The 25,793-nt window shown below is 43.4% G+C and overlaps 2 protein-coding genes across 4 annotated transcripts in view; one reads left to right on the top strand and one right to left on the bottom strand.

Moving 5' to 3' along the window:
• Positions 1 to 16,080, top strand: part of DNAJA1 (DnaJ heat shock protein family (Hsp40) member A1) — a 35,697-nt gene extending 19,617 nt beyond the window's left edge. For both annotated transcript variants that reach the window (XM_068106833.2, XM_068106834.2), the window contains exons 4-9: positions 45 to 149; positions 260 to 487; positions 3,978 to 4,092; positions 10,117 to 10,232; positions 10,496 to 10,596; positions 15,577 to 16,080. In XM_068106833.2, the coding sequence (XP_067962934.1) occupies positions 45 to 149; positions 260 to 487; positions 3,978 to 4,092; positions 10,117 to 10,232; positions 10,496 to 10,596; positions 15,577 to 15,804 (893 nt within the window). In that variant the 3' untranslated portion in view covers positions 15,805 to 16,080. The remainder of the gene's footprint in view (positions 1 to 44; positions 150 to 259; positions 488 to 3,977; positions 4,093 to 10,116; positions 10,233 to 10,495; positions 10,597 to 15,576) is intronic.
• A 7,972-nt stretch (positions 16,081 to 24,052) lies between these two features.
• The window catches only part of SMU1 (SMU1 DNA replication regulator and spliceosomal factor), a 58,040-nt gene continuing 56,299 nt past the window's right edge, over positions 24,053 to 25,793 (bottom strand). For both annotated transcript variants that reach the window (XM_068106831.2, XM_068106832.2), the window contains exon 12: positions 24,053 to 24,864. In XM_068106831.2, the coding sequence (XP_067962932.1) occupies positions 24,766 to 24,864 (99 nt within the window). In that variant the 3' untranslated portion in view covers positions 24,053 to 24,765. The remainder of the gene's footprint in view (positions 24,865 to 25,793) is intronic.

The following is a 25,793-nucleotide window of genomic DNA, read 5'->3' as shown; positions in this document are numbered from 1 at the left end:
TGGTTATAATAACTGTTTCCTCTGCCTTATCCTTCTGTTTGTAGGAAAGAATGTTGTCCACCAACTTTCTGTGTCATTGGAGGAATTGTATAATGGTGCAACACGAAAACTCGCCTTGCAGAAAAATGTGATCTGTGCCAAATGTGAAGGTGAGTTGTTTAACTGTTGTCAAATCCCAAACCACAACTCGGCTATACATTGACTTTTGCTTTGCCCTGCATCAGGAACATAAGTGGCCTGAAATAAAAAATCTTCACAGGCAGGGGAGGTAAAGAAGGTGCTGTGGAACAGTGCTCCAACTGCCGTGGAACGGGAATGCAAGTTCGCATCCAGCAGCTTGCTCCTGGAATGGTGCAACAAATCCAGTCCATGTGCCACGAATGCCATGGCCAGGGCGCACGCATAAATTCCAAAGACCGTTGCAAACACTGTGTCGGCCGCAAAGTTGTACGTGAGAAGAAGATACTGGAAGTTGCAATTGACAAAGGTGGGCTGGTCTTTTTTATCTTGCTTAAATAATGACGTGTTTTGTCCTTGTGTATGACGCCCATTGGGAAACATCCTGATTGCGCAACTCCCCATAAATGAGGTTGACTGGAAATGCGCTCTTGTCCTCCCAAATGGCTTTATTTTTAAACTTGATTGCACCAACAAAATGAATGAGTAAAATTGTTATTATAAACAACTTTAAACACATAATAACAAAAGACAGTGGCAGTTATAAGTCTACTATGCCAACTGAAAATTCAAGGGTTGAGTGATTGAGACAGAAAAAAAGCAGTCCTGTTGGAAGTGTGGAGCAGGAGGGATGACTGGGTTCAGCAATTTTCAGAGCAATCATTGTGCATGGATCTGCCTTTGGTGAAATGTAAACAATCTGGGGATGTCAGCAGTGCAGTGAGCTTGGGTATAAGAGCCCTGAGGGCATGCAAGATGCATTAACCGCCACAGTGGCAGTATGGTCTGAAAAGGGTGAAGAAGCCTTGAAGGTGTCTAAACGTTTAGATTGGTGCAGTGTTCAGGTGAGAGACGTTGGGAGCATTGGCAGTGTGGAAAATTGCAGTTGTTCCCACAGGATGGCATCCATGCTGATTTACAGCTGAGATGAAGAAAATCTGGATTCCAGACCCTGGCTTGTACGGCTGTGCTCTTTTGTTCAGTGCTCGGCTCTCTGAATCGAGCTTCTGCTCTTCCCATATATCTCAAATTCGACAGTCAACAGCATGTCACTTTAAATTATGTTCATATTCTGCACCCACAGTTTAAAACCAACATACCTATCAATGGGCTTGCAATGGTGAGTTTGAACGAATCATTGGGAGTGGACATGTAAATGAATGTTTAGCATGCCCTGGGTTGGCACTTGGCACAGGTTGAGGGGGAAAACGTCTTCGCTTTTTTTTTTTTTTCCCAGCTGAGCACAATAATGGCTGAAGCGATTACAATGATCCTAATTTTTGTGATTTCCTATTTCTAATATCGATATGCGCCATGTCGAATGGTCATGTAACATGTTGTAAAGTTTCAATTTCCTCCGTTGGATCGTTTTTGATGTACACTCTTAAAATGCAGACAGGTACACGATGATTTCTTAACCCCGCTTTTTGCTTTGAATGCGGGATAAATATAATCATGCCTGCAGACAACCTAACATCTGCTCCGTGTGGCTCAATAGTAGCATTTGTATTATTAATGGCAACATGAAAATGGTACATGCTATTTCACTCATCACAAAAATCACCATTTTATAACTGTCATGGTTTTGGATTACCAAGCAAGTTTTACGATTAGTAGCTGGAGATTGACCTTTAATTTTGCTTTGATAAAGCTGCCTAGTCCTCCGAGCGTATTGTCATTCTTGGCTTGCGTATTTTTAACACAAATCGGAAAACAAACCTGCCGTTTAACTGTACTTTGGCTCTGAATTATTAACGCACAGGTTGTAAACCTGGTGCGTTATAGCGTTTGCCTGGGAATTTCTGTCTCTCCAAAAGTGAAGCTCCAACAGTGTAGACGTTTCTGTCGCTCAGATGTGTAGACAGTTTCTGTCGCTCAGATGTGTAAACATGACGTCATCAAATCTATATTTAGGCTAACCATGGGCTACCCCTTTGGCTGGTACGCGGCCGCTCGCTAGTACATAATATAGGATATATTTGTTATATGTTATGTTATAGGATATATAGGATATATGTTATATGATATAGGATATATATAGGATAGGTTATAGGATATATATGTTATAGGATAGGAATTTTGTACATTTAATAAATTTTTAAGATTACAAAACTATTTGTTTTGTATTTATGGATGTTTAAATCAAAAGAAAAGTACATAATGTGAATACTAGTAGCAATTTTACAAAAACCATGGCATAATTTCAAATCTTGACCCGAGATGATAATTATGCTACATCATAATTTCCATGTGCCAACCTGGGCGGAATCCAAGTGGATTCACTTGTTCCGATTGCACATGCGCAGAGAGGAGTGAATGTTTTACACTGTTTTACATTATCACAAAATTGAAAATTATTCCAAAACAGGAAACTTAACTGTTTTAATGACTTCATAAAGGCTAAATGCAACAGACACGACAACTAATGCAACATGTTCGATAGGGTGGTGTAATACACACTGCGTAAAATGTTGATTAAAATCCAGAATTTATTTATTCATAAGACTTTCACAATCTTTTTTAAAATTTAAATAAAATGATACATTTGAGCAATGTATGTAGAACACATCACCTTGTCACTTCCAATAACCTATAGTTTAGTGATACTTGGACATGTTATATTGTGTGGTGTAATAAGGGTGGTTTGTGTATAACACTACTTTAATAGCACTAAACTTCCAGATTTTTAAAAATGATCTTTCAATAATTGTATTAAAATTTACTTGAACAATAATGCATGGGGTAGCGTGTTCAATGAACTCGTTACCTCCACCACCAAGGGTGGATGGAGGTTATGTTTTCACTCCTGTCTGTGCTGGATCCAAACGGCCAACTCCCGCTCCGGAGATTAAGACCAAGGTCCAGTCGTTTTCAGTTCAAAGAATAAGTGGTTTATTATAAGCCACCCGAACACGGCCGTGGAGAGCAGGTTTGATGAGGTGGACAAAAGCACCCGAGACCGTCACCAAAGCCACTCTGAATACAAGATGTGTTGCGCACAAATTTATACAAGCAGGATCAAGATAACCGATCGGGCCAGCGGGGCATTTAACCTTTGAAGAACCATCTGTCCCAAAACTTGCGATTAAAAACTGGGATGAGACTACAAAGGAGGCTGAGTTTGATTACTTCATCCATGAGATAATTTATGATTAAATTCCATGAACCTCCGCAATCCGTTCTCTCTTTGTGTCCAATCTTACAAATAGGACGTGCTGCGTGGAAAGCCGAAAGGCTTACGCATAATAGATTGTATAGAGTCCGCGCGAAGTCTGGGCACATCAGTGTAAGGATTAAGGATTACCGCGAGCTAACTAGAAAAATACTACAAGTTATACTTTTATTTTTATTAACCAGTTAAGAATACGAGTTACCATGTCGTGATATAGGTTAGATTCCCGACATCTGTTTGTGGACGGATGCGAACGAAATTTGGCAAAGAGGTAGCGTATGTGACAAGGACAAAATGATTAGATTTTTGTGAAGATTCGGATCAGGCTACTAGAATCTTTTAGGTGATTCTTCACCATTGAGTGATAGGGCCAAAAACGATATATAGCAGGATATCTCAAAGTTGTGGACTGATGATTTTGATTTAATGTGATTGTTTTGTGATTTTCTGGGATTCAAAACAAACTGTCCATCTGGCGGAGGTAAGCTCTCTACGGAGTGCCGTTCTAGTTTTAAACAGTTATGGCTTGGCCTAAGAGCCTTGTATGTTGGGGGGTTAGGTACATACATGTACTGATATGAAGTGTTTGTGTTGTTCATTGGTGATTAGTTTAATTTTTTTTTCACAGGCATGAAAGATGGACAAAAAATAAGTTATTATGGTGAGGGCGACCAAGAGCCGGGGTTTGAGCCTGGAGATGTCATCATCTGTTTGGATCAAAAAGATCACCCAGTATTTCACAGGTAAAGCCTTCCTGTAATATTAACCCCAAACAAGTTGTCAGATCTGCTACAGGGCTTGTAGTTTGGGGTCGATCAGTCTGTCTGGCTCGGAAATGACTGGATATGGACACTTGTTTCATTTAGCACACGTATGCATTGACATCTTGGCATGAGGTGCATCAAATTATTTTGGCAGAGACAAAAGTCATTGGACACTTTTATTGCCATAATTACTTCCGCCACCAAAGGTGGATGGAGGTTATGCTTGGGAATGTATTAAATGGTACAAGAGATTAGTACAAGTACATGCTTTAATAGTAATTACCTATGCCATCAAAGGTGGATGGAGGTTGTTTTCACCCCTGTCTGTCTTTGTCTCAAACAAGATATCTCAAAAAGTTGTGGATGGATTCGGACGAAATTTAGCAGCGAGGTAGTGTATGTGACAAGGACAAAATTATTCGATGTTGGTGAAGATCCGGATTCTGATCCAGCCAGTGGAATTTTTAAAGTGATTCTTCACCATTAGGAGATAGGGCCAAAAACGATACATTGCAGGATATCTCAAAAAGTTGTGGACGGATTTGGACGAAACTTGGTGGAGAGGTTGTGTGTGTGACCAGGACGAATCCATTAGATTTTGGTAAATATCGATTTGGATACGAGCATTATTTAATTTCTAAGTGATTCTTCACCATTGAGAGATCGGGCGAGAGGCAATATATAACATGATATTTTAAAAAGTTATGGACGAGTTGTGACAAAACTTGGTGGACAAGTTGGTTAGGTGACAAGAACAAGCCGGTTTGATTTTGGTTCAGATCCGAATGCAGGTCCGGCCTATCATTGGGATACAAAACAAACTGTTCAGCCTGATGGAGGTATGCGCTCTACCGAGTGCCGTTCTACTTTTAATTATGTGGTTTCCAGAGCCATTTTTCACAGTTTGCACATCTCTGCTACCGATGTACCACCTTCATTTTATTTATTTGTTGAGTCGTACCCTGACATTCGCGGGGTAGTGGAATCGTACTCCTGGAAAATGCCACAAATGTGGTGGAATTGTTTCAATAGAAAAAGGGTGTTCCTGTCAGTTCGTGATCCGTACGGGAAAATAAAAAAAATCCTGTGAAAAACCACGAATACACAGAGCACAGGGGCGCGAATGTTGAAGTAAACCGCAAAAAACAGCAAATATGGAATGGTGTGGTGGGGGACGGTTTACACACATGTACAGCTGTTTTATACGTAGACGTGTGGAAGATGTTTTTAGAAGTGATGTGTGAGGAAATGTTTTTCATAACGGAAAAACATGCTTTTTATAACGAAAGGAATCTTGAGACTTGAAACTAAACAGTAGATTAAATGATTAAATATGATTAATCACTTGTGGTTTATATATTGTTACGGATCGCGGATTAGATGTTATTATGGGCCGAGCGGATGGTCCACCGCGACCTAACAGTTCCCCCGATTCTTCCCCAACTCACCTGATTCCACTCGAACGTTGGCCAAATCGCGCTACGCTAAATCAATGATGGAAAGGACACAACGACTGGGATAGATGAAACGACGCAAGGGGTACAGTTCTCAAGACCTCCGGAGGAGGATATAATTAGTGGTGGAGAAAAGGGGTAGATTACAAGGTAGAGTGAGGTAAAAGACACAGAAGAGATAGGCACTTAGTTACAGTCTTATTTTATCCCAGACAGACCACAGACAAACGGGACAAGGCTGACTTACACAGGGATTGATGGCAGGAAGGGACAGGCAGTCGATAGCACAAGGTGCACCTTGGCTCGGGGACAGGATCAAGCACGGTCCAATAGATGCAGGGAGGCCTCACAGTGCTCGGAGGTGGCGTCTTTCTTGCTCCAAGCTCAGCGCGCATCTGACGTCACCTCCCTCTTCCTGCGCATGCTCAGCGGGGAGTGACACGCCCTCGGCTGGTTGGCTCCGCCCCAGATGGGACCGGTCCGCCGCTTCTATTGGGTGCGGGGGTTACCGGGCTCCGCCCTTGACGAAGAGCTGACAGGGAGCCCCTATTTGGTAACCCCGTCGAGCACATGTTCGATGGCGGCTCGTTGGAAAGGCCTGGTGCCCTCCCAACACCCCCTACCAACCAAGCCGGAGTGAGGACGCACACTCCCCGCGCCGCCGCCGTTGCTGTTGTTGTTGTTGTTGTTGTTGTTGTTGCTGAACCGTGAGGAAGAGCTGCGGGGAGGTATTGGGAGGTCCTAAAGTTCCTAACGGTGCCGTACAATCACATTCTGGTGCAACGAAGAGTCAGAATTAATGGAAACGAGTCCTTAACTGACATAGACTAAGAATAACTAGCAAGATGTCCTATAGTTGTCTACGTGAGATGCGGTGAACCTGGATGCGACATTTAATGGGGGAAATAGGGGGAGGTCGGGTCTACAGAGTGTTGTTTACAGAAAATGGGACTAGGGAATGGGGGATTGGGGATAGTTGGGAAGTATTGAGGAAATAGGGGAATATTTACAAGCGGATACGGATGGATGCAAATCCCATATCCGCAACGATATATATAGATATATATATATATATATATATATATATATATATATATATATATATATATATATATATATATATATATATATATATATATATATATATATATATATATATATATATATATATATATATATATATATATATATATATACTTTTAAAGCAAAAGCTATGGCACTTAGGTGGGATTTGTTTTGAAAGCCATTAACTAGATGTATTGGCCAATGGATATTGGATATTCCAAATTTCAGCTAGTTTCAATGTATAGCCTTTGAGATATATGTGCCAACACATTTTGGGCAGATGGACGGATGGACAGACACCAACGTGAATTCAAGGATTTTCTTGATAAAACTCAAGAATGCGGAAATGGACGTTGCTGAAATTTGGAACACATTACCTCGATGTACAAAGCATTTACTTCTGAAATGTGCAGCCAATTTCGTCCAGTAGAAGCTGAGAAACGAATTTTCAGTCCCCATGTTAAAGTTGCATACAGAGAACCCATCCCATATAAAGGGAGGTGTGCTTTGCACCTCCCTTTGATATCGTTGTGTAGGTTGTGGATAGAACATTCTTGTATAGTTATAATTTGGTGGTGGATTTTTTTTTTTTTCATGTATTAATTAAAATTGCTGTGAGCAAGTGATGATAATGGATCCTTCAGATATTGCTGATGATACTTACTCTATGATGCTCATTTAGTGAAAAATGAGACAAGGGATCGTTTCAGTGCAGGATAATTTAGTCGCTATGGTATATAAATACAGGGTGAGTTAAAAGTCTGGAAACGGAAATATAGGAAGGATAGGAAAAACAAAAAAACAAGCAGACTTTTCTGTTTCCAGACTTTTGATTCACCCTGTATAATTTTTTATTTACTTGTATGGCTTTTCGTTTCTATAACCTTCTTGCCTCTGCAGGTGGGCGGAGGCTATGTTTTCACCCCTGTCTGTTTGTCAACCTGATATATCAGTTTTTAGATGGATTCGGTTGCAACTTGGTGGACAGATTGTGTTTGATAAGGACCAATCGATTAGATTTTGGTGAAGATCGGAATATGGATCCAGATACAAGAAGTTTTGTATGTTTGATAATTTGCATGTCTTTTGGCATTTTACCTACATTGCACCTTGCATTTATTAATACAGTATACTCTTTACCATATCAACACCCAACACAACTTTTTATAATTTTATTTATTGATACACATTTCCATTCTGCTACCTTCTTGTTGACCTGAATTCTTTATTTGTGCATTTTACAATCGGTGCTACCAACATATCACCATGAATTATTTATTGATCTGCATTTTAACTTCACCATTTCTGACATGATTGTAATGTGTTTATGACCTGACCAACACCCCCTCCCTGCCTCCACACCAAGGGGTTTTTCCCCACCAAGAGGATTGCATGTTGAGGTGTATAGCCGTATCAAAATAGCTTTTCCTGGCATTTTTCCATTGCGGCTTTGAATACCAAAAGTAATAACACATTATAAAGGATATTATTCATATTACCAAGAAATATTAATACTGATAATATACCCCCTAACCAAGAGGTTTCCTCCTTGGACGAATGGCATGTTAATGTTTATAAATAGCTTGTCATGCTGTGTTGTGGAAAACCTTTACCAGAGGTAAAAAAATATATATAAAAAACTAGAAATGTGTACGATTACCTTTTTAAACGGCTGTCACTGCTGTTTAACACTAAACTGAAAAATTTGGTGGAATGCCGACATCAGTGAGGCAATCTATGCTTATTGCGTCAACGAACACACCTGAGTAAAGATGTCCTCTGGCCTATATCCCCCACCATGGTTAATAACACGACCCTTCCTGCCAGTTGGTGATTCGTGGTTTCTAAGGCTGCTTCTAATTACAAAAGTAATAACACATGATAATAGTGTTGTGGTTTTGGAATAAAGGATAATCCCCTCGTAGGTAGACGCACCACAACATGAAGCCTCGTGATAGTTCAGTTATTCCTTAGTGAATGTAAGCGTAGACCTTTCCTGTGTTAGTTTTGCGTTGAGCAGGCCCGTGAGTAGGGTGGTCTTTTGGGCTGGAAATGCCACGTGGTAGGCCTTCAACAAGTCTGGCAAGGCCGAAGGGAGGCGCTGCAGAGGGAGTGGCCGGTAAGCGCAAGCCGCCAATCAGGGCTCGAGGGGAGTGGCTAACGACGGCGATGAGAGGTGGGGCTTGGAACATTCAAGTAAGGCCGGGGCGGAGCCATAAAACCCTGCTCCGAACCCCCCACCTCAGTTGAGTTGAGTCGGAGCCCTTGTGAGAGAGAGTTCGGAGTTCGCCTGAGAATTGAGTTGAGAGTTGCTCGTCAGTTCAAGTTGTCGGAGCCCCTGTGAGTGAGTTGGATTTCGGGTCGAGGCATTGATTGAGTCTGAGAGAGAGAACGCGCAAGAGAATGAGTCGATTGCATTGCCGGTTATCGAGATTGTACACGAACTTGCTCCGTGCCCCATGCTCTGCGCTCTATTAACCGCGCTCGAGAAGATGCCCCGTGCCGGGCCACAGACGCGCGATCTCCTCCTGCCTGCCTTCTCCTGCATATGTGCCGTGACCGCCAGGGGGCCACACCGGGCGAGCTGTCCGGAGTGGACGACGCCAAGCGCGTTTGGCGCGCGGACTTCTTCTCTTCTTCTCCCCGTGTGCGTGAGTGGGCCCTGTGTCTGGGGATAAGTTAACATTGGTTAAGTGCCTGCTCTGTGTCTCTGCGAATCATTGTACATTGTGTAATATATTGTGTTATTCCTCTTATTTGACCGTTCCCATCCCTTCCATTAATTGGCCTCGCATGGTACGAATAGAACCGCTCGAATCGGGTGCCATAAAAGTAACGGCACGAGTCGCGTGATACGCATACCGCTCGATTATGCGTGGCTCGTGCGAGGTCCGGTCCCCGCTTTCGTGGCAGCGTGGGTTAAAGGTACGAGCGGCGTCAACCCGATACCCTTTTTCACACTTGCTGCGGAATTGGCGATTCGGCCTCGTGGACACGAAGACCCAAGGGGAAAAAAGGGGTTTAATCTCCCCTTTGTAACGTGGAACGGGCTTCGGGAGATCCGCAACAATATAATAATAATGTTATTACAAAACAATACCCACCCCTCCCCAAAGGGTTTTGTGACTTGCGATATTACCCCCCTCCCCTCCACCGTCGACACCCTCAAGGAAGTATATTTTATTTTTTGGGAATTTAGAATTGTGACCCACGGTCTGATCCTTTCAATGACCTGACATCATATTATGGTGTCATGCACGGTCTGATCCTATGTTAAAACAAGCCTGTACCCCAGTAGCGACGTGTGGTGAGGCGAGCGTAGCTTGCTGATCCACACGTGTATATAAATAAAAATTATAATTATTTATTTGCTTGTATAGCGTTTTCCTTTCGTCCCATTTAAAGTGTGGGGTGAGGGGACGAGTGGCGTCTTCGATGAAGACTTGCTTGCATCCTTATAAGTAGTAATTGTAGTTTTCTGCAGGCGTGAAAATGACTTCATAATGCAGCTGGAAATTGAGCTTGTGGAAGCTCTCTGTGGGTTTCAGAGGCAGGTTGAGACTCTGGATGACAGGACTATTCTCATTACTACTTCTCCAGGTAACATTTCAGGTTTTCAGATAATCAACAATTTTCTGCAACTGAATTTTTTTTTTTTCATGTGATTTCTTGTATTCAATTTAAATTGCTGTGAGCAAGTGATGATTACAATGGATCCTTCAGATATTGCTGATGATACTTACTCTCTGATGCTCCTTCAATGAAAAGTGAGACACGGGATCGTATGAGTGCAGGTCCCTATAGGTTTGTATGGATTTGGTAATTCCGACTGGTGATGACAGGCATGATTTCTGGGTGTTCAGGTGAAGTTTTGAAGCACGGTGATGTGAAGTGCGTTTTGAATGAAGGAATGCCCATTTATCGCAATCCCTTTGAGAAGGGCCGCCTCATCATCCAGTTTAAGGTAAGCTTGTGAAATCACCTTTTGCACTTGTGCTTGTTAATAAACCATTACTGTTCTGCTTTCTCTCTAACGATGACCTTTTGGGTTTGTGATTTTTCTGGGGTGTATTAAAAGGGAATTGGGAGTGTGATTTCAGACTTAATTGCTTGATTAACTTGCTTTGATAGAACTGGCTATTAAAGTTGTGTAATGGAACTTGTAATAAACGTGTAAAAATTTCCATAACTTTAGAAGAGGAATTACTTGCCTTGCTTTTCATTGCAATTTTTTGTGCATGAAATGTAGCTGCATGGAAGAGCAGGGTTAAAGGGTACATGGTAAATATCCCACTGACAGTGGGGACAGTGTGGATACAAGAGGAAGTGAGAAAAGTGGGATGGTAATAATGTATCAGGATTCCCTTGACATCCCAGAAAATCAAGGTCATAATATTGCGGGCTGAAGGGTCGGATGTGAACTGCCTTTGATGAATTCCAATTTGGTTTCAGAATCTCGTTTATTATATTGTTTTGTCCACATTTACTTTACAAGTAATACAGAAACACTTAAAGATCTCTCCACTAGTTTTTGGTGTTGCCTGAGACTTTGGAGATTGTGAAAATACTTCCTTGAGAAATTAAAAGTTTTCTTTTTTGAGAACTTTTTAACACCAGTCCTCCACGAATAGTCTCAAACTATGTAACAACGTTCATCTGATCATTTCCTTGTTAAAGTGGATATCTCTCTGGCCATTCTCAGAGAGCCTCCTCAGCGTCGTCGAGTCTGGCATTTCACTCAGGCCAACTGGCATGGTCTCCATCAAACATCTGGACTGGTCTCCCATCTCTACTGCCTCTGACATCAACCAATCCTGGGAATTCTTCCAAAGTAAACTGCTCTCTCTCATGCATAGATTTATCCCATCTCGTCTTCAGTTGTCTTACCCTTCCTCCCGTCCATTGTACACTGAATCTTGTGGTGAGGCAGTTGCCCTGAAACAACTTGCTTTTGCCTCTTGGAAGGCTAATCCAACTGAAGGCAATCTCAGTTCCTTTCACAAAGCTTGGAACAAGTGTATGTCTACCCTTAGGAGAATCAGGAAGCGATCTCTCTACTCTCAAGACTGAACTCTCAAACCTGTCTTCCTCCAAATCCTGGTGGCTTCTGGTCAAATCTGTCTGGTGTTTGTTCTTCCTCCATCCCTCCCTTGCCTCAAACGGCTACACAGCTGACTCCGCATCTGAAAAAGCCGAATGCCTCAACTCTGTGTTTGCCTCAAAATCTTGTGTCCCAAACCCAACTCTCTCTGAACCCACCGTACCCAGTCGTACCCAGCTGCTCTTGGACTCTGTGTCCTTCTCTCCTGATAAGGTGGAGAAGTTTCTGTCAAACACCGACTGATTCTGCAACTGGACCAGACGGCATCAGCCCATGGGTCCTAAAATCCTGCTCTGCCGCTCTTTCACTCCCTCTCTCTGTTCTCTTCACCCTCTCTTTTGCTCAATGTCATCTGCCAGCATCTTGGAAATCAGCAAACATTACTGCTCTACACAAAAAAGGTGCACAAGATCTGCCCGCAACCCTCTTCTGGTGATATTGCCAAAATCAAGACTCTCTGCTCACCTACACTCATTCATTCCTCTTTACTCTCACTGCTGGAACAAACTCCCTCACTCTCTTCAATCCCACTCCTCCCTCCAGGTCTTTAAAACAGCTGTTCACCACCATCTCTTATCTTACCCCATCCAAAACCTTGATCTCTTCTACCCCAGTTAATTCACCCCAGATCCACTTTTTTTGAAATACCGACTTCTTTCCTGAAAGTTGTAGCAGTGTCCATGCGTTCTATACCTCTCCCACCCTGCCTTCCCATGCCTCCTCCCCCCAAGCCCTATCCCTCCCACAGATCTGCCGATGTCCCTGTTCTCTGATGTTGTACTTGTGTGCTTCCCTCTCTCTCCCCATCTTGTCTCCCACTCCCTTTATTGTATGTTTTGTGTCCATTTTTTTTTTTTTGTGATTGGTATTCACTCGTGCACGAGCCTCGATCTTGTATACAAAAAAAAACAAAAAACAGATCCTTGCAACTACAGACCAATCAGCCTGCTTGCCATAATCATCACGGTCATGGAATCCATCATCACTTCTGATATAAATTAAATAATTCCTCTTCTCCAATGGCTTGATCTCTGATCATCAATTTGGATTCAGACCAGGTCATTCTACTCTGGACATGCTGCTTCTGCTGTCTCAACAATGGATGGAGATCCTCAACGCCAAACAGGAAATCAGAGCTGTCTCCCTTGATGTATCTCGTTTCTTCGATACGGTCTGGCACACCACTCTACTCACCAAACACTCCTCCTATGGTAGCCATGGAATCCTCCACACATGGCTTGTTGACTTCCTCTCCTGTCATAGTAAACATGTGGCTCTAAATGGGATTCCCTCATCTCCCATTCCTGTCCAGGCTAGAGTTCCTCAAGGCAGTGTTCTGGGCCCTGCACTTCTTCCGATGTAGACTTCCCTGTACTTCTTAGTCTTCATCAATGATCTCTCCGACTCTCTGGAAAATCCTCTCAATCTCTTTGCTGATGACTCCACTCTCTGCCGCTCTCTATCTCAACCTTCAGATCGGCAGGCAGCAGCCTCTTCACTCTCTGCAGACCTGGATAAAATCACAAACTGGTAAAACTGCCTCACACCTTGCTCGGCTTCACGCTGTTGAGGCCAAAGCTTTCAGAATCATTGGAATCTCCTGCGATGTAGTCAACGCCGAGGGCCTTTCACTCACTCCCCGCAGGCAGGTTGGTGGTCTTTCTGTCTTCTACCGACTCCTCTCCGGCCTTGCTCCCCCAGCTCTCTCTGTGCTCTGTCCCCCCAATATTCCTTCAGGTCGCACAAGATCTGCCTGCAACCCTCTTATGGTTAAACTGCCAAAGTCTAGGCTCTCTGCTCACCTTCACTCTTTCATTCCCCTTTTCTCCCGCCTCTGGAACAAACTCCCCCACTCCCTTCAATCCCACTCCTCCCTCCAGGTCTTTAAAACAGCTGTTCACCACCATCTCTTATCTTCCCCCATCGAAAACCTTGATCTTTTCTACCCCCGGTAATTCACCCCAGAGTCCTTGCAGTGTTCATATGTTTTAATCCTCTCCCACCTCCCCCCAAGTCCTCCCGATGTCCCTGCTCTCAAATGTTGTGTTTGTGTCCTTCCCACTCTTCCCCCTCTCTTTTGTGTCCTTCCCCCTCTCTCCCCATCTTGTCTGCCGCTCCCCTTGTTTTTTGTGTTTTGTGTGTCGGTTTGTCTTTTTGTGTGATTAATGTTAGCTCTTTCACGAGCCTCGATCTTGTATACAAAAAAAAACAAAAAAAAAACACATGGAACATGTCTTTCAATCCTGACAAATCTCTCTTACTATGTCTCTCCGAAAATACCCTCTGGAAAACCCTCCCATCTACTTTCTTGACAATCCTCTTGAGGTTCTGTCACTCAAGCTTTTGGGTTTCACTATCTGCCATGATCTTTCCTGGGAAAACCACATTTCCAAGCTGGCCTCCAAAGCCAGTCACTGGGCATCCTCCATCATGCGTAGTCCTTCCTTGGCACACCTGAGCTTTTCACCACACATTCAAGGCTTTCATCCACAGCTCAATGGAATACTGCTCTCCCCTCTGGGCTGGTGCTCCTGCCTCACACCTAGCTCGGCTTCCCGCTGTATGTAGAAACCAGCGCTTTCGGATCATTGGAATCTCCCGCGATGAAGCTAACTCTGAGAGCCTTTCACTCACTCACCGCAGGAAGGTTGCTGGTCTTTGCCTTCTACAGACTCCTCTCCGGCCTTGCTCCCCCAGCTGTATCTGTGCTCTGTCCCCCTAATATTCCTGCAGGATGCACAAGATCTGTCAGTAACACTTCTGGTGAAACTGCCCAAATCAAGACTCTGCTCACATTCACTCTTTCATTCCTCTTTTTCCCCACCTTTGGAACAAACTCCCACACTCTTTTCAATCCCACTCCTCCATCCAGGTCTTCAAAACAGCTGTTCACTTCCATCTCTTATCTTTCCCCCATCCGAAACCTTGACCCCTCTCCCCCCATTCTCCAACCCCCAACTGCTCCCCACTGCCACCCCTTCCCCACAAATCTACCGATATCCCTGCTCTACTGTTGCTTGTGTGCTTCATTCTCCCCCTCTAGGCTCCCTCCTACTCCCTTTATTATATGTTTTATGCATCTGTTTGTTTTTGTGTTTTATGTGTTGGCTCTTCCACGAGCCTCGACTTTGTATACAAATGTATATATATTGGTCATGTGTTGAGGAAGGATGAAAGTGACTGGTTTAGAAGAGTGATGGAAATGAATGTAGAAGGAAGTAGAGGACGGGGACGACCGAGAAAGACTTAGCTAAAGATGGTGGAAAAAGAAATGTGGGCGGGGGGGGGGGGGGGTTAACAAGGAGAGATGCAGAAAATAGGGCAAAATGGAGAAGATTGTCATGGGGACCGCAAGGCTAACCCCCGCTCGAGCAGGGAAAATGGCCTTAAAATGCATGTTGTATGTATGTATAATGTGTATATAATATATAATTTTAAAAAGCACAGTTCATGTCGCATATTAGCTGAAGCTGGGCAAGCTCTCATAATGGTGAAACCATGGTTGGTGACTCCACGATCCTTTACTTGTCGCAGTCTTTAAAATAGACGAGTGTGTGCTGCTGAAGCAATCAGGGCATGAAGTGGAAGTGAAGCATGTGCTCTTGGAGTTTAATGCGGCGATGCATTTTTTAGGTTGGACGGGGGGTGTGCGAGCGTGTCGCAAATGGTGCTACATTTGATCAAAACATTTGGGGCAAATCTTTTTTTGGGGGGGGGGGGGGGACAAAACATTTGGGAAATTTGAAACCAAATTTTTTGGTTTCCTTTTAAAACTGATGTTTGACAACTTGTTTCTTTGTCTAAGAGGGAGTATAAAGCGTTTTGAATGTGTGCTTGCTGCAGGTTAATTTCCCTGATTCTGGCTTCCTGCCTAAAGAGAAGTTGGCTCAGCTGGAATCTCTTTTGCCCCCACGACATGAAATGATGGTCTCGGATGATATGGAGGAGGCGATGTTGGTCGACATCGATCCAAGACAAGAGCGCCATCGCCATTACAATGGTGAAGCGTATCACGACGAGGATGATGACAGAGGACCACGACAGACTGGTGTCCAATGTCAAACCTCCTAACATCTGTCAGTACAATTTGTCCTATTTAAGTTGCATGTTATTTCACTAGTGGTTGGGCCTGCAGTGTGAAATAAGTGGATGTAGAAGAGCATCTTTAGTTTTGTATATTGCACTTAGTATCGGTCTAGTGGACAGTGGTTTTGCCGAGTTATTTGTTGCAACATTTTTTTGGATGTAATGTTCTGGCAAGAGTTCAAATTGCAAATCAATGAACCTTTACTGTATTTTCAACTGCTTGGTTGCATTTACCCAACAATAAAGGAAACTAGCAATGGAGTTTACAAGCACCTGCTGTGGATTCAGCATCAGTCGTGGGCGAACATGCCGGTAACGGACCACAGTTGGCCACGAGCGAACAGCAGGGAAGGAAACGTTGCATGTTTGGGGGTAAGTTAATGATAGATTGTTGTTGGTTATTATCAATGACCCTACCCGTATCCCAGATCGTCATGACCACTATTCCAATACTTTGGATTTGTTCTTCACCTCCAATCCGTTGCGTTACAGCCACACAGTTTTCACCTCCAATTGGTTCTTCTGGCCACAATTTACTTACCGCCACTCCTCCTCTAACTGCTCCGACTAAACACCAGTATTGGCATTTCAATAGCGTTGACTGGACTGGTTTACAAAACTTGTTTTCTGACTTTCTCTGGAGTCAGATTTCTAACTGCCTCTCCTTGGGCGATGCCTCTATCTCTGCTGGACGTACAGTTGAAGTTATTGTTGCAGGAATGGAATTTTATATCCCCTTCTCCTTCAAGTTCCTGCTCTGCAGCCATTCGTGCAAGAGATGCGGCATATCGGACATGGAAAAACTCTTCTTCCTCCGACTCGCATTCAGCTTTCATGTCTGCCAGAAATCATTGCAAACATGATATTCGTGAGCCAAAGCATTCCTTTATCCAAAGTAAATGTCAAGCTCTCGTCTCAACTTCTGTCGCTCTACCTTCCATTTGCTTTTCCGTTCTGATGATGATGCTGTCGCTCCGACTGATAAAGCAACTCTTTTTGGTTCTCTTTTCCTCCAATTCCACACTGGATGATTCTAACATTGTATCTTCCTTTGATTCACCCCTTGCCAATCCCATGTCACTCCCTGTAATCTCTTCATGCAGTCAAAAAAGTACTCCTCTGTCTAGACACAGTGTGTGCTTCAGAACTTCCACCCGTAGTTGCTCGTTAGCTTCGTTTTTGTTAAAAAATCCAAACTTTTCCTCTTTCCTGGAAACGTGCCTTCATTGTACCCCGTCGCACCGCGGAGCGAAAGGGGGACTATGGTTTTCCCGTCCGTGCATGCGGGTGGGCGTGCGTAAGCGAAGGACCGCATTCGAATTTGGTGTGTGGGTGCAACCCACGTCAAAATCCAAGATGGCCGCCGCCATGTATGTCTGAACCTTGAGAGTGGAATATCTTGAAAAACAAGCGAAGTACCAACTTCTAATCTGGTGTGTGGGTGTATCTAGGCATAAGGAAGAAGCCTATTGAAAATTGGGTCGCCACGTCAAAATCCAGATGGCCGCCGCCATGTATGTCTGATGCCATGTATGTCTGAACCTTGAGAGCGGAATATCTCAAAATCCAAGATGGCCACCACCATATATAAGTCAACCTTGAGTGAAATATCTTAAAAAATAAGCGAAGTACCAACTTCTAATCTGGTGTGTGGGTGTATCTAGGCATAAGGAAGAAGCCTATTGAAAATTGGGTCGCCACGTCAAAATCCAAGATGGCCACCGCCATGTATGTCTGAACCTTGTGAGCTGAATATCTTGAAAAATAAGCGAAGTACCAACTTCTAATTTGGTGTGTGGGTGTACCTCGGCACAAGGAAGAACGCTATTGAAAATTGGGTCGCCACGTCAAAATCCAAGATGGTCGCCACCATATATATGTCAACCTTGTGAGCGAAATATCTTTAAGAAATAAGCGAAGTACCAACTTCTAATCTGGTGTGTGGGTGTATTTAGGCATAAGGAAGAAGCCTATTGAAAATTGGGTCGCCACGTCCAAATCCAAGATGGCCGCCACCATATATATGTCTGAACCTTGTGAACGAAATATCATATCATAGCATGTTTTCTGCGTCTTCCACTTTGTCAACTCACATCACTTCCCCGACGGGGGACCTAGGCGTAACGTTTGTACAGCCTATCTTAAAGAAGGGTGATTGTTCAAACCCTTCCAACTACCGTCTTATTGCTCTGACTTCTACTATTTCCAATGTCTTTGTCTTCTCAATTCCCATTTCCTCAAGCATCATGAATCTCGCAGTCTTCTATCTGACCATCAATATGGCTTTCCCAAGGCAAGATCTACCAGTGATAATTTTTCAGACTTTGGGGAAGCCTTTGTTGTAGGCCTTTATCTCAAAAGCCTTTGACAGAATTTGGCATCGGGGTCTGATATCCAAGCTTTCCGTTTTTGGCTTCCTTCCTTCACTCTGCTCTGCTCTCTCATATCGAGCTTTCTCTCTGATGCTCTATCTCTAATTGTTGACGGTTCAACCCGTGTCTCCTTCCCGATCAACAGCGGTGCCCCTCAGGGTTCTGTTCGGTCTACAGCACTCTTCCTTCTTTTCATCAATGACATTTATTCTTCTACAAATAGCCAAACGCACTCGTATGCTGATGATCGACATTACATTCCTATGTTTTTCCCATCTTCCCTCACTTGATCTACATTTCGTTTCATCACAGCCACCTCTTTAAATTCGAATTTGGACAAGATTTCCCAGTGGGGCAAATGTAATCAGGTTAAGTTTAATGCTTTTAAAACTCAATTTCTTCCCATCTCTGTAAAACTCCAACAAACCAATCTCCTTTGAAAGCTCCACAATTACACAATGTGATACAATAAATCTACTCGGTTTTATCCTGGAATCCACACATTACGCAAATAGCTGTCTGCCTCGAAGAAACTCAGGTTCTTCTCTGTACAGTTGGTTCACCTATATACAAGGAAGAATCGATCCTTTATGGAGTATTGCTCTTACATCTGGGGAGGTTCTAGCTCAACATACTTTCTGGATAGAATTGAATCCAAAGTAATCCGACTTGTCAACTCTCCCAATCTGACCTCAAATTGACCCAATCAAATCGTGCCGTAAGATTGGTTCTCTTCTACAGATATTACTTTGGTTTCTGCTCCTGAGAACTTGCTGCTTGTGTACTTCCACCCAGTGGCGTAGTGATGGTTTGTGGTGTTCGGGGCGAAGGTCAAAAATAGCACCACCTTTAGGCACTGGCATAGTCAGGAATTCCTTTTGGGTCATGAAAGAGCTCTAAACTTCCCCAGTGGGCCCAGCAGCAGAGCCCTGGAAGCTGTTCAAAATAAGAATATATTTAGATATGATGTCCTGAGATGATTAGACTCAACTGCAAATAATCCGGAATAATTCCCATGCGTATGCACGCCATGTTAAGGTGACTCGAGCAGTTTAATAGGTCCTTGCCTGGCATGGTATTCCAATTATAAAATAAAAAACGATAACATTGTAACAAAGCATTTATTTATACTAATGATATGAAGAACTAGAGCAATGCGACTGTCACCAATATACCTCCGCATCGTCCCACAATGGGTAGACGCCCTCGTTCACTGTCCTAAAAATAAACAAGTTTGATTTAAATCCCTTCAGCTGTTTTTAAGTATCATATTTTCACCAGCCATGGCAGGTTTCACATCGATCAGTGAAGTTTCAGAGAATGGATTTTTTTTTTTAAATATCGGCTTTCAAGCTATTATGGTTGCCACACCAAGTGACATATTACCTTAAAAAATTGTACACTCTGCATATGTATGGGTAGGAGATCACGTTTGTGAAGTTTCGTGTTGATTGGATAAGGTTAGTTTTTCTATCCAAGATGGCTGCCAAACCACATGACCTACGATATCATTTTCAAACTATATGCAGCAATAGTGCTAGATGATATTTGTAAAAATTCGCATCGATAGGGTAATTATTTAATATTTTCCTATTTCGGTGATATAATTAATATTTTCCTTCAATCCAATATGGCTGCCACGCCATGTGACAAATTATGTTTTCTTGATAATCTTTTAATCGCCATGCCGAGTCAATGACACGTAAAGTTTTGAGTCGATCAATTTGATGGTTTGGGAGAAGATGCTTTTTAAGGTATTAGGTTAAATCCTTGGTTGACTCGTGGTAAACCATGTGACCTATGATGTCATAAATTTAATATTTCAATACAAATGGGACATTGATCATGTGCATGCAATTTCAGATTTTTAGGATAAGGAATTTGATTAAAACATTTTTGGCTGGTATCCCACTTCACCTATGATGTCATCATGCTTTTGTTCCCATTTGGGAGTACTTGACAGACAAGTTTCAAAAAAATTTCCATTCAGCCGTTTGAGAAATTATTTATTAATTATTTGTGTTTAATCGAAGGTGGCTGTCATACCACGTGACTTATGACGTCACAATCATAAAAACCATTCTGCATGGGTGTCACTCCTGCCCTGAAAGTTTCATCTCAATCGGACATATGAACCAACGGGCCTACTAGTACTGGAATGTACAAATCGCCCTCCTTGCTTTAAGTGTGGCAAAATCATTCAAAATCTCATGAATGTTTATTTTATGGGCAATATCACTTTCTATGGGCAAGGTTGCCAAGTTGCTGAGCCTTGCTTGATTCATGGTACACCTGAGGTAATTCTTGATCAGCAGTCTACTACACCGACTAAAGGTATTTTAAACAGTATCATGGTATTTAAAACCAATTTCAGTGGTTGCTATGAGACAGGGAAACATGTACAATCATACTAACGTAATCATGACTTAAAACAAAACAAACAAAATACCTATTTTGGGGGAGTGGGGGTAACTCCCTGTGGTAACTCCCCCCCTTCCCTCCCCGTAGACCGTTGGTACCTAACGGGTGATAGTTATGATCAAGTTTCATCGAAATCATGTGTGTTTCGGAGAAAAAAGTAAATACCTACATATTTTGGGGGCAACCCCTCCATAAATCCCCTTTGTTGGCCAGACCCTTGGACCACCACCACCACGTCATGGCGTTTCTCGTGTGTACATGTGAGCTGGGCTGAATTGGGTCATACACCGTGGGATAGCTAGATTTGATCGACGTAATTACAAAATAAACACCCAACAGTTACACCCATCCATTCCTTGGGCCAATGGGTGATCTCCACGTTAGAGTGCATATTAAACCTCATTATACAGGAGGATCTTAGGATCCCTGGTGTTGGGCTAGCGGCTAGGGTGCCGGCTTAGGATCCTGGGTTCGAATCCCGGTCAATCACTGAATTAACGCCAGGGGGGTTGACTCAGCCTGTCATCCTTCTGAGGTCGGCAAATTGAGTACCAGTTCACTGGTAATTCCCTGCTTGTCGTTAAAGGCGGCAAAAAGGGCTGGCGTCAGGAAGGGCATCCGGCCGTAAAACATTGCTTCAAAAAGGGGACTGAAAAACAACAACAACCACAGTTCCCGAAAAAGGCCAACCCCCGCTTGCGGGGAAAAATGGCCTCTAAAGGTGGTTTTTTTTTTTATACAGGAGAAGAGATCCACGCAGTAGGAAGCCCGATTATAACCAACACCTTAACACGGATTTATTTACTGTGAGAGGTGATAGAAATAGGAATTAGGAAAAAGGTTAATCCGGATGGAAAGGAGTTTGTAAACATCAACCTGACACATTGACACGTAGCATGGAGTTTAAGTGTAAAACGTGGTTCTGAAAGTTGCTTCTTGTGATCTCATGAGTTCGTTGTATTACAATTTATGAACGATCGTTTTCAGGCCATTTTCCTCGCTGGAGCGGGGGTTAGCCTTGCGGGCCCCATGACAATCATGGTTCCCTGTTTGAGGCAATGTTTTTATGGCCAGATGCCCTTCCTGACGCCAACCCTTGGTCGCCTCTAAAGCCCCAGTCATACCGGCCATTTTCAGGCCAAGAATCGCCACGACCTAAGATCGGGGCGACATTCTTGGCCAGATCGTATTGGGGTCCTGGCGATTCCTGGATGATCGGGGGTGTACTTGGCAGTTCGGGTCGAGACGGGAAGCCGCCCCGACAATTTTGAACTGTTCAAAATTATCGTGGCGATTCGTGGCGTTTTTCAAACTCTTGCTGCTGTCTGGAGGGTGTCGTACGGGCACGTGTGGGCATCGGGAAAATGGTCGTGGAGTGTCTTGCGGCGGTCGGGAAACTTGGCTGCCACGATTCGCTCCGCATCCAGCAAGCACTGAGACAACCACCGTACGTCCTCACATGGATGCCGTACGACCGCCATCACGATCTTCCAAGAATTGCCCGATCCGTCCCGACCACGTTCGTGCAGCAGTACAACGACTCACGATCATTGCCGATCTCTCACGAATTAACAAGACTCCGCCAAGACTGCCGTAAGCATGCAGTAAGCACCAGTAGGCGCCAGTACGACCTGTCACAAGACCGGGTATATATAGGCGATCCCCGGCGGCGAAATCATTTCATCTCCTGATTCCAAGCTGGTCACATCGATCACATCCAAGCTGGTCACGGCGGCCGCGTGATTGTGCACGTCTTCCTGGTTCCCCTCCCCCTCTTCCTGGCTGGCGGCATCATTGGAAGGCTTGGAGTTGATGATTTATATAAACGACATACAAAAATAACGTGAATTAGCGTCGTCTGAATTTTAAGATCGTAGTTAGGTCGGCGTGATTCTTGGCCGTTCTTATATAGGGCAAGGACGGGTGGGCACGTACGCGTGCGTAGTGAGGTCGTAGTGGGATCGGGGTGGATCGGGGCGAAGACGTGTGGGCACGGGCTAGGACTTGTGGCGATCTTGCCGCACACTTGGCGGATCGGGCTTTGTCGGCGCGGCGGTCACGGCGCGATCATACGTGAGTCGTGGCAGGGGTGTTTTGGTATGACTGGGAAAATTTACAGCCGATCTTGCCGAAAAGTCGTGTTGGTGCGGGGAATCGCCAGATCGGGGCGATTCGTGGCCACTCAAATCCGGTATGACTGGGGCTTTACGATGCACAGGGATACAGTGTACCTATTCTAAACCGGGGTACACACCGTGATCATTCATCCCAGCAAGGTGGTACTCAATTTGCCGACCTCGGAAGGATGACAGGCTGAGTGAACCCCCCTGGCGTTAATACTGGGATTCGAACCCAGGATCCTAGGATCCCAAGCCGGAGGTGTCGAGAGGCAGGAAGCAGTGTTTTGGATGGAGGAACATGAAGCAAGCTGTTCTATTGAAAGGCTGGTGTGAGATCATGATTTCAAGAGCACTGAAGCATTCAAGAATTCAAGATGCGAAATGGCCGAGAACCAATACTCGATATAAATTTGTTTTGAACAGCAATGGGAATAAAAATCAGGCATCCCCTTGTCAAAGTTGCTTTCTCATTGTGAATCAACTAATAAAAACCATTCTCCATATTTAAATGGACTCGTGAATCCACAATGGCTGATTAAATCCATAAGATCACCGACTAATTGCTTTCGTGTTTAACCAAAGTGAACAACAAATGTTAAACAAAACATGTGCAACAAATTGCAAAGAAATTGGAGGTTAAAGGGTTAAAGGGAAAACTATTTATTACAAATACAAAGAACGGCATTTGGTAGAGTGCATACCTTGCCAGGCTGAACAGTTTACATTTTGTATCCCACGGAGGCCGGATCTGGATCCAGGCCTGAACCAAAAATCGAAACCAAACTCTTCTTGTCACCTCCAAACTTCATCCCCCTAGTTTTGTCATAACTCGTCCACAACGTTTTGAAATATCATGCTCTATGTCGTTTTTGGTCCTATCACTCAATGGTGAAGAATCACTAAAAATTATAGGATTCGATCCAGATCTTCACCAAAGTCGAATCACTTCTTCCTTGTCACACACCGAACCTGTCGACCAAATTTTGTCTGAATCCATCCATAACGTTTTGAGATATCCTGCTAAGAGACAAAGACAAGGGTTAAAACATAACCTCCGTTCACCTTTGGTGGAAGTAACTAGCACTGGCTAACCTTTTCTTTGGGTTCTCAAAGAATTTCACTCTAACTCCATTGATTCCTTGCTCTTACTATTGTTGTTCATCTTTCATGCATCAAATTACAAGTCAATAACAAAATTAACATTAGCAAAAATAAGCAAATGGAAGACCAAATATGGCATCGGAGTCATCACAATGACCCCAAATAAGCAAAAAGCAAGGATGGAGTCATCACGAGGAACTCAGACAGGAAATCTCCAAATTGTGCCTCATCTTCCAAAACAAAAATCCTTTAATAACCCTGAGCAACAACACAAGAATACGACATCTAGATGGAGAAATGGCAGCACGGGGTTTAAAGAAAGAAATAAACTTCGAGGCATTTACTGAGATAGAGACTTGGATTATGGAGAAAAGTATCTGAAAATGTACCGGAAATAGTTTATACCTGCAACACAGGTAGTGATTAATATTTTTCTTGCCTTAGAGTTAAATGAACATCTATAGTAATCCTACTATTAATTTGCAATTGGTCACTGGCTTTGACACCAACACTAATTATTACGGAACCGAGGCATCAAAAAGCTACATAAAATCAAACAAACAGTTTCACGTGGAGTACGTCACCCCCATTAGAGCATTTAAATTGCATCAGATGTGGCAATAAATGGGAATTGTACCTCCAAGCTTTCTGGCTTGATGACAGATGCCATTTGCATTTATGCCGCCCCCATTTCGAATCCCGTGCGGGCAAGGGCAACTTTCTAGTTATACAAAACACTGAAGATGTTTTTAAAACATTACAATATCAGAAAAGAAGAATTTTAATGGAGGAAACCCAAAAGGCAGCAAATGGTAGTCGACATTGCTTTGAGATGACAGCACAAGTCCACTTGGTGGGAGCCTCGGAAGAAGTTTCAAGCACAGTTTGCGATATCAGGAAATAGTATTACAACAGCATTAGAAGATGAAACTTCAAGGTTTCCATAGCTTGAGGAGTCCATCTTCACTGTATGTACCAATGAGATTCTGATGGGGATGGTGTGTGATTCCGATGACATCTTTTTCATGTACCTAAAAACAAGAACATTTGCAATAAGCATTGACTTACGATTCCACAAATGTATCAGAGCCTGCAGGGTTAGGAAATAAACAATTAAAAAAGGCAGGAGCCAACAGACTTGCATGGGCACCGTCCACCAACTAATGCCAGCATATGGAACGCCCAGGTTAACGTCCATCCGAGGGACAACACACACATTGATGATTCACTCTGTCTGTGAAACACCAGGATGACAGCTTATAGCCGGGTCGGGATTCAAACATAGGCGAAACAGCTTAGAGGATAGTACATATTTCTAGGCCTTCCTGCCAGCCCAGAAAAATACAAGGTGAAGGGAAATCATGATTTGTTTGAGAACACCAGCACAATGGATGCAAGCCTCTCAAGACGGAGCATTGGAGAGCATTCCACTCACAACTAGAACGGCACTCAGTAGAGAGCATACCTCCACCTGGTTGGCCATATCACTCAATGGTGCAGAATCACTTTTTAAAATTATATAATTCTCATATCCGAATCCATATTTAGATATTCACCAAAATCGAATCGATTCTTTCTCAGACACCCAACCGGTCCACAAAGTTTCGTCCAAATCCATCCATAACTTTTTGATATATCCTGCTATACATCATTTTTGGCCCTATCTCGCAATGGTGAAGAATCACTTAAAATTTTCTAGTAGCCGGATCTGGATCTTCACCAAAATCTAACCATTTCGTCTTTGTCACGTACGCTACATATCTGTCAAATTTCGTCCGAATCCGTCCACAACTTTTTGAGATATTTTGTTCACAAATAGACAGACAAACAGACAAGGGTGAAAACATAACCTCCATCCACCTTTGGTGGCGGAGGTAATAAGATGCTGCTTGCGAGCACAGAGGAAATATTATGGCCAGTCCAAGAGTGTAACCTATAGAGTGTAGACCATTAACATTAC

This window comes from Myxine glutinosa, chromosome 2 (assembly GCF_964187855.1).
Source record: "Myxine glutinosa chromosome 2, kmMyxGlut1.1, whole genome shotgun sequence".
Classification (NCBI taxonomy): Eukaryota; Metazoa; Chordata; class Myxini; order Myxiniformes; family Myxinidae; genus Myxine; species Myxine glutinosa.
Note: the sequence above shows the minus strand (reverse complement) of the source record. Positions and strands in the feature narration are given on the sequence as shown.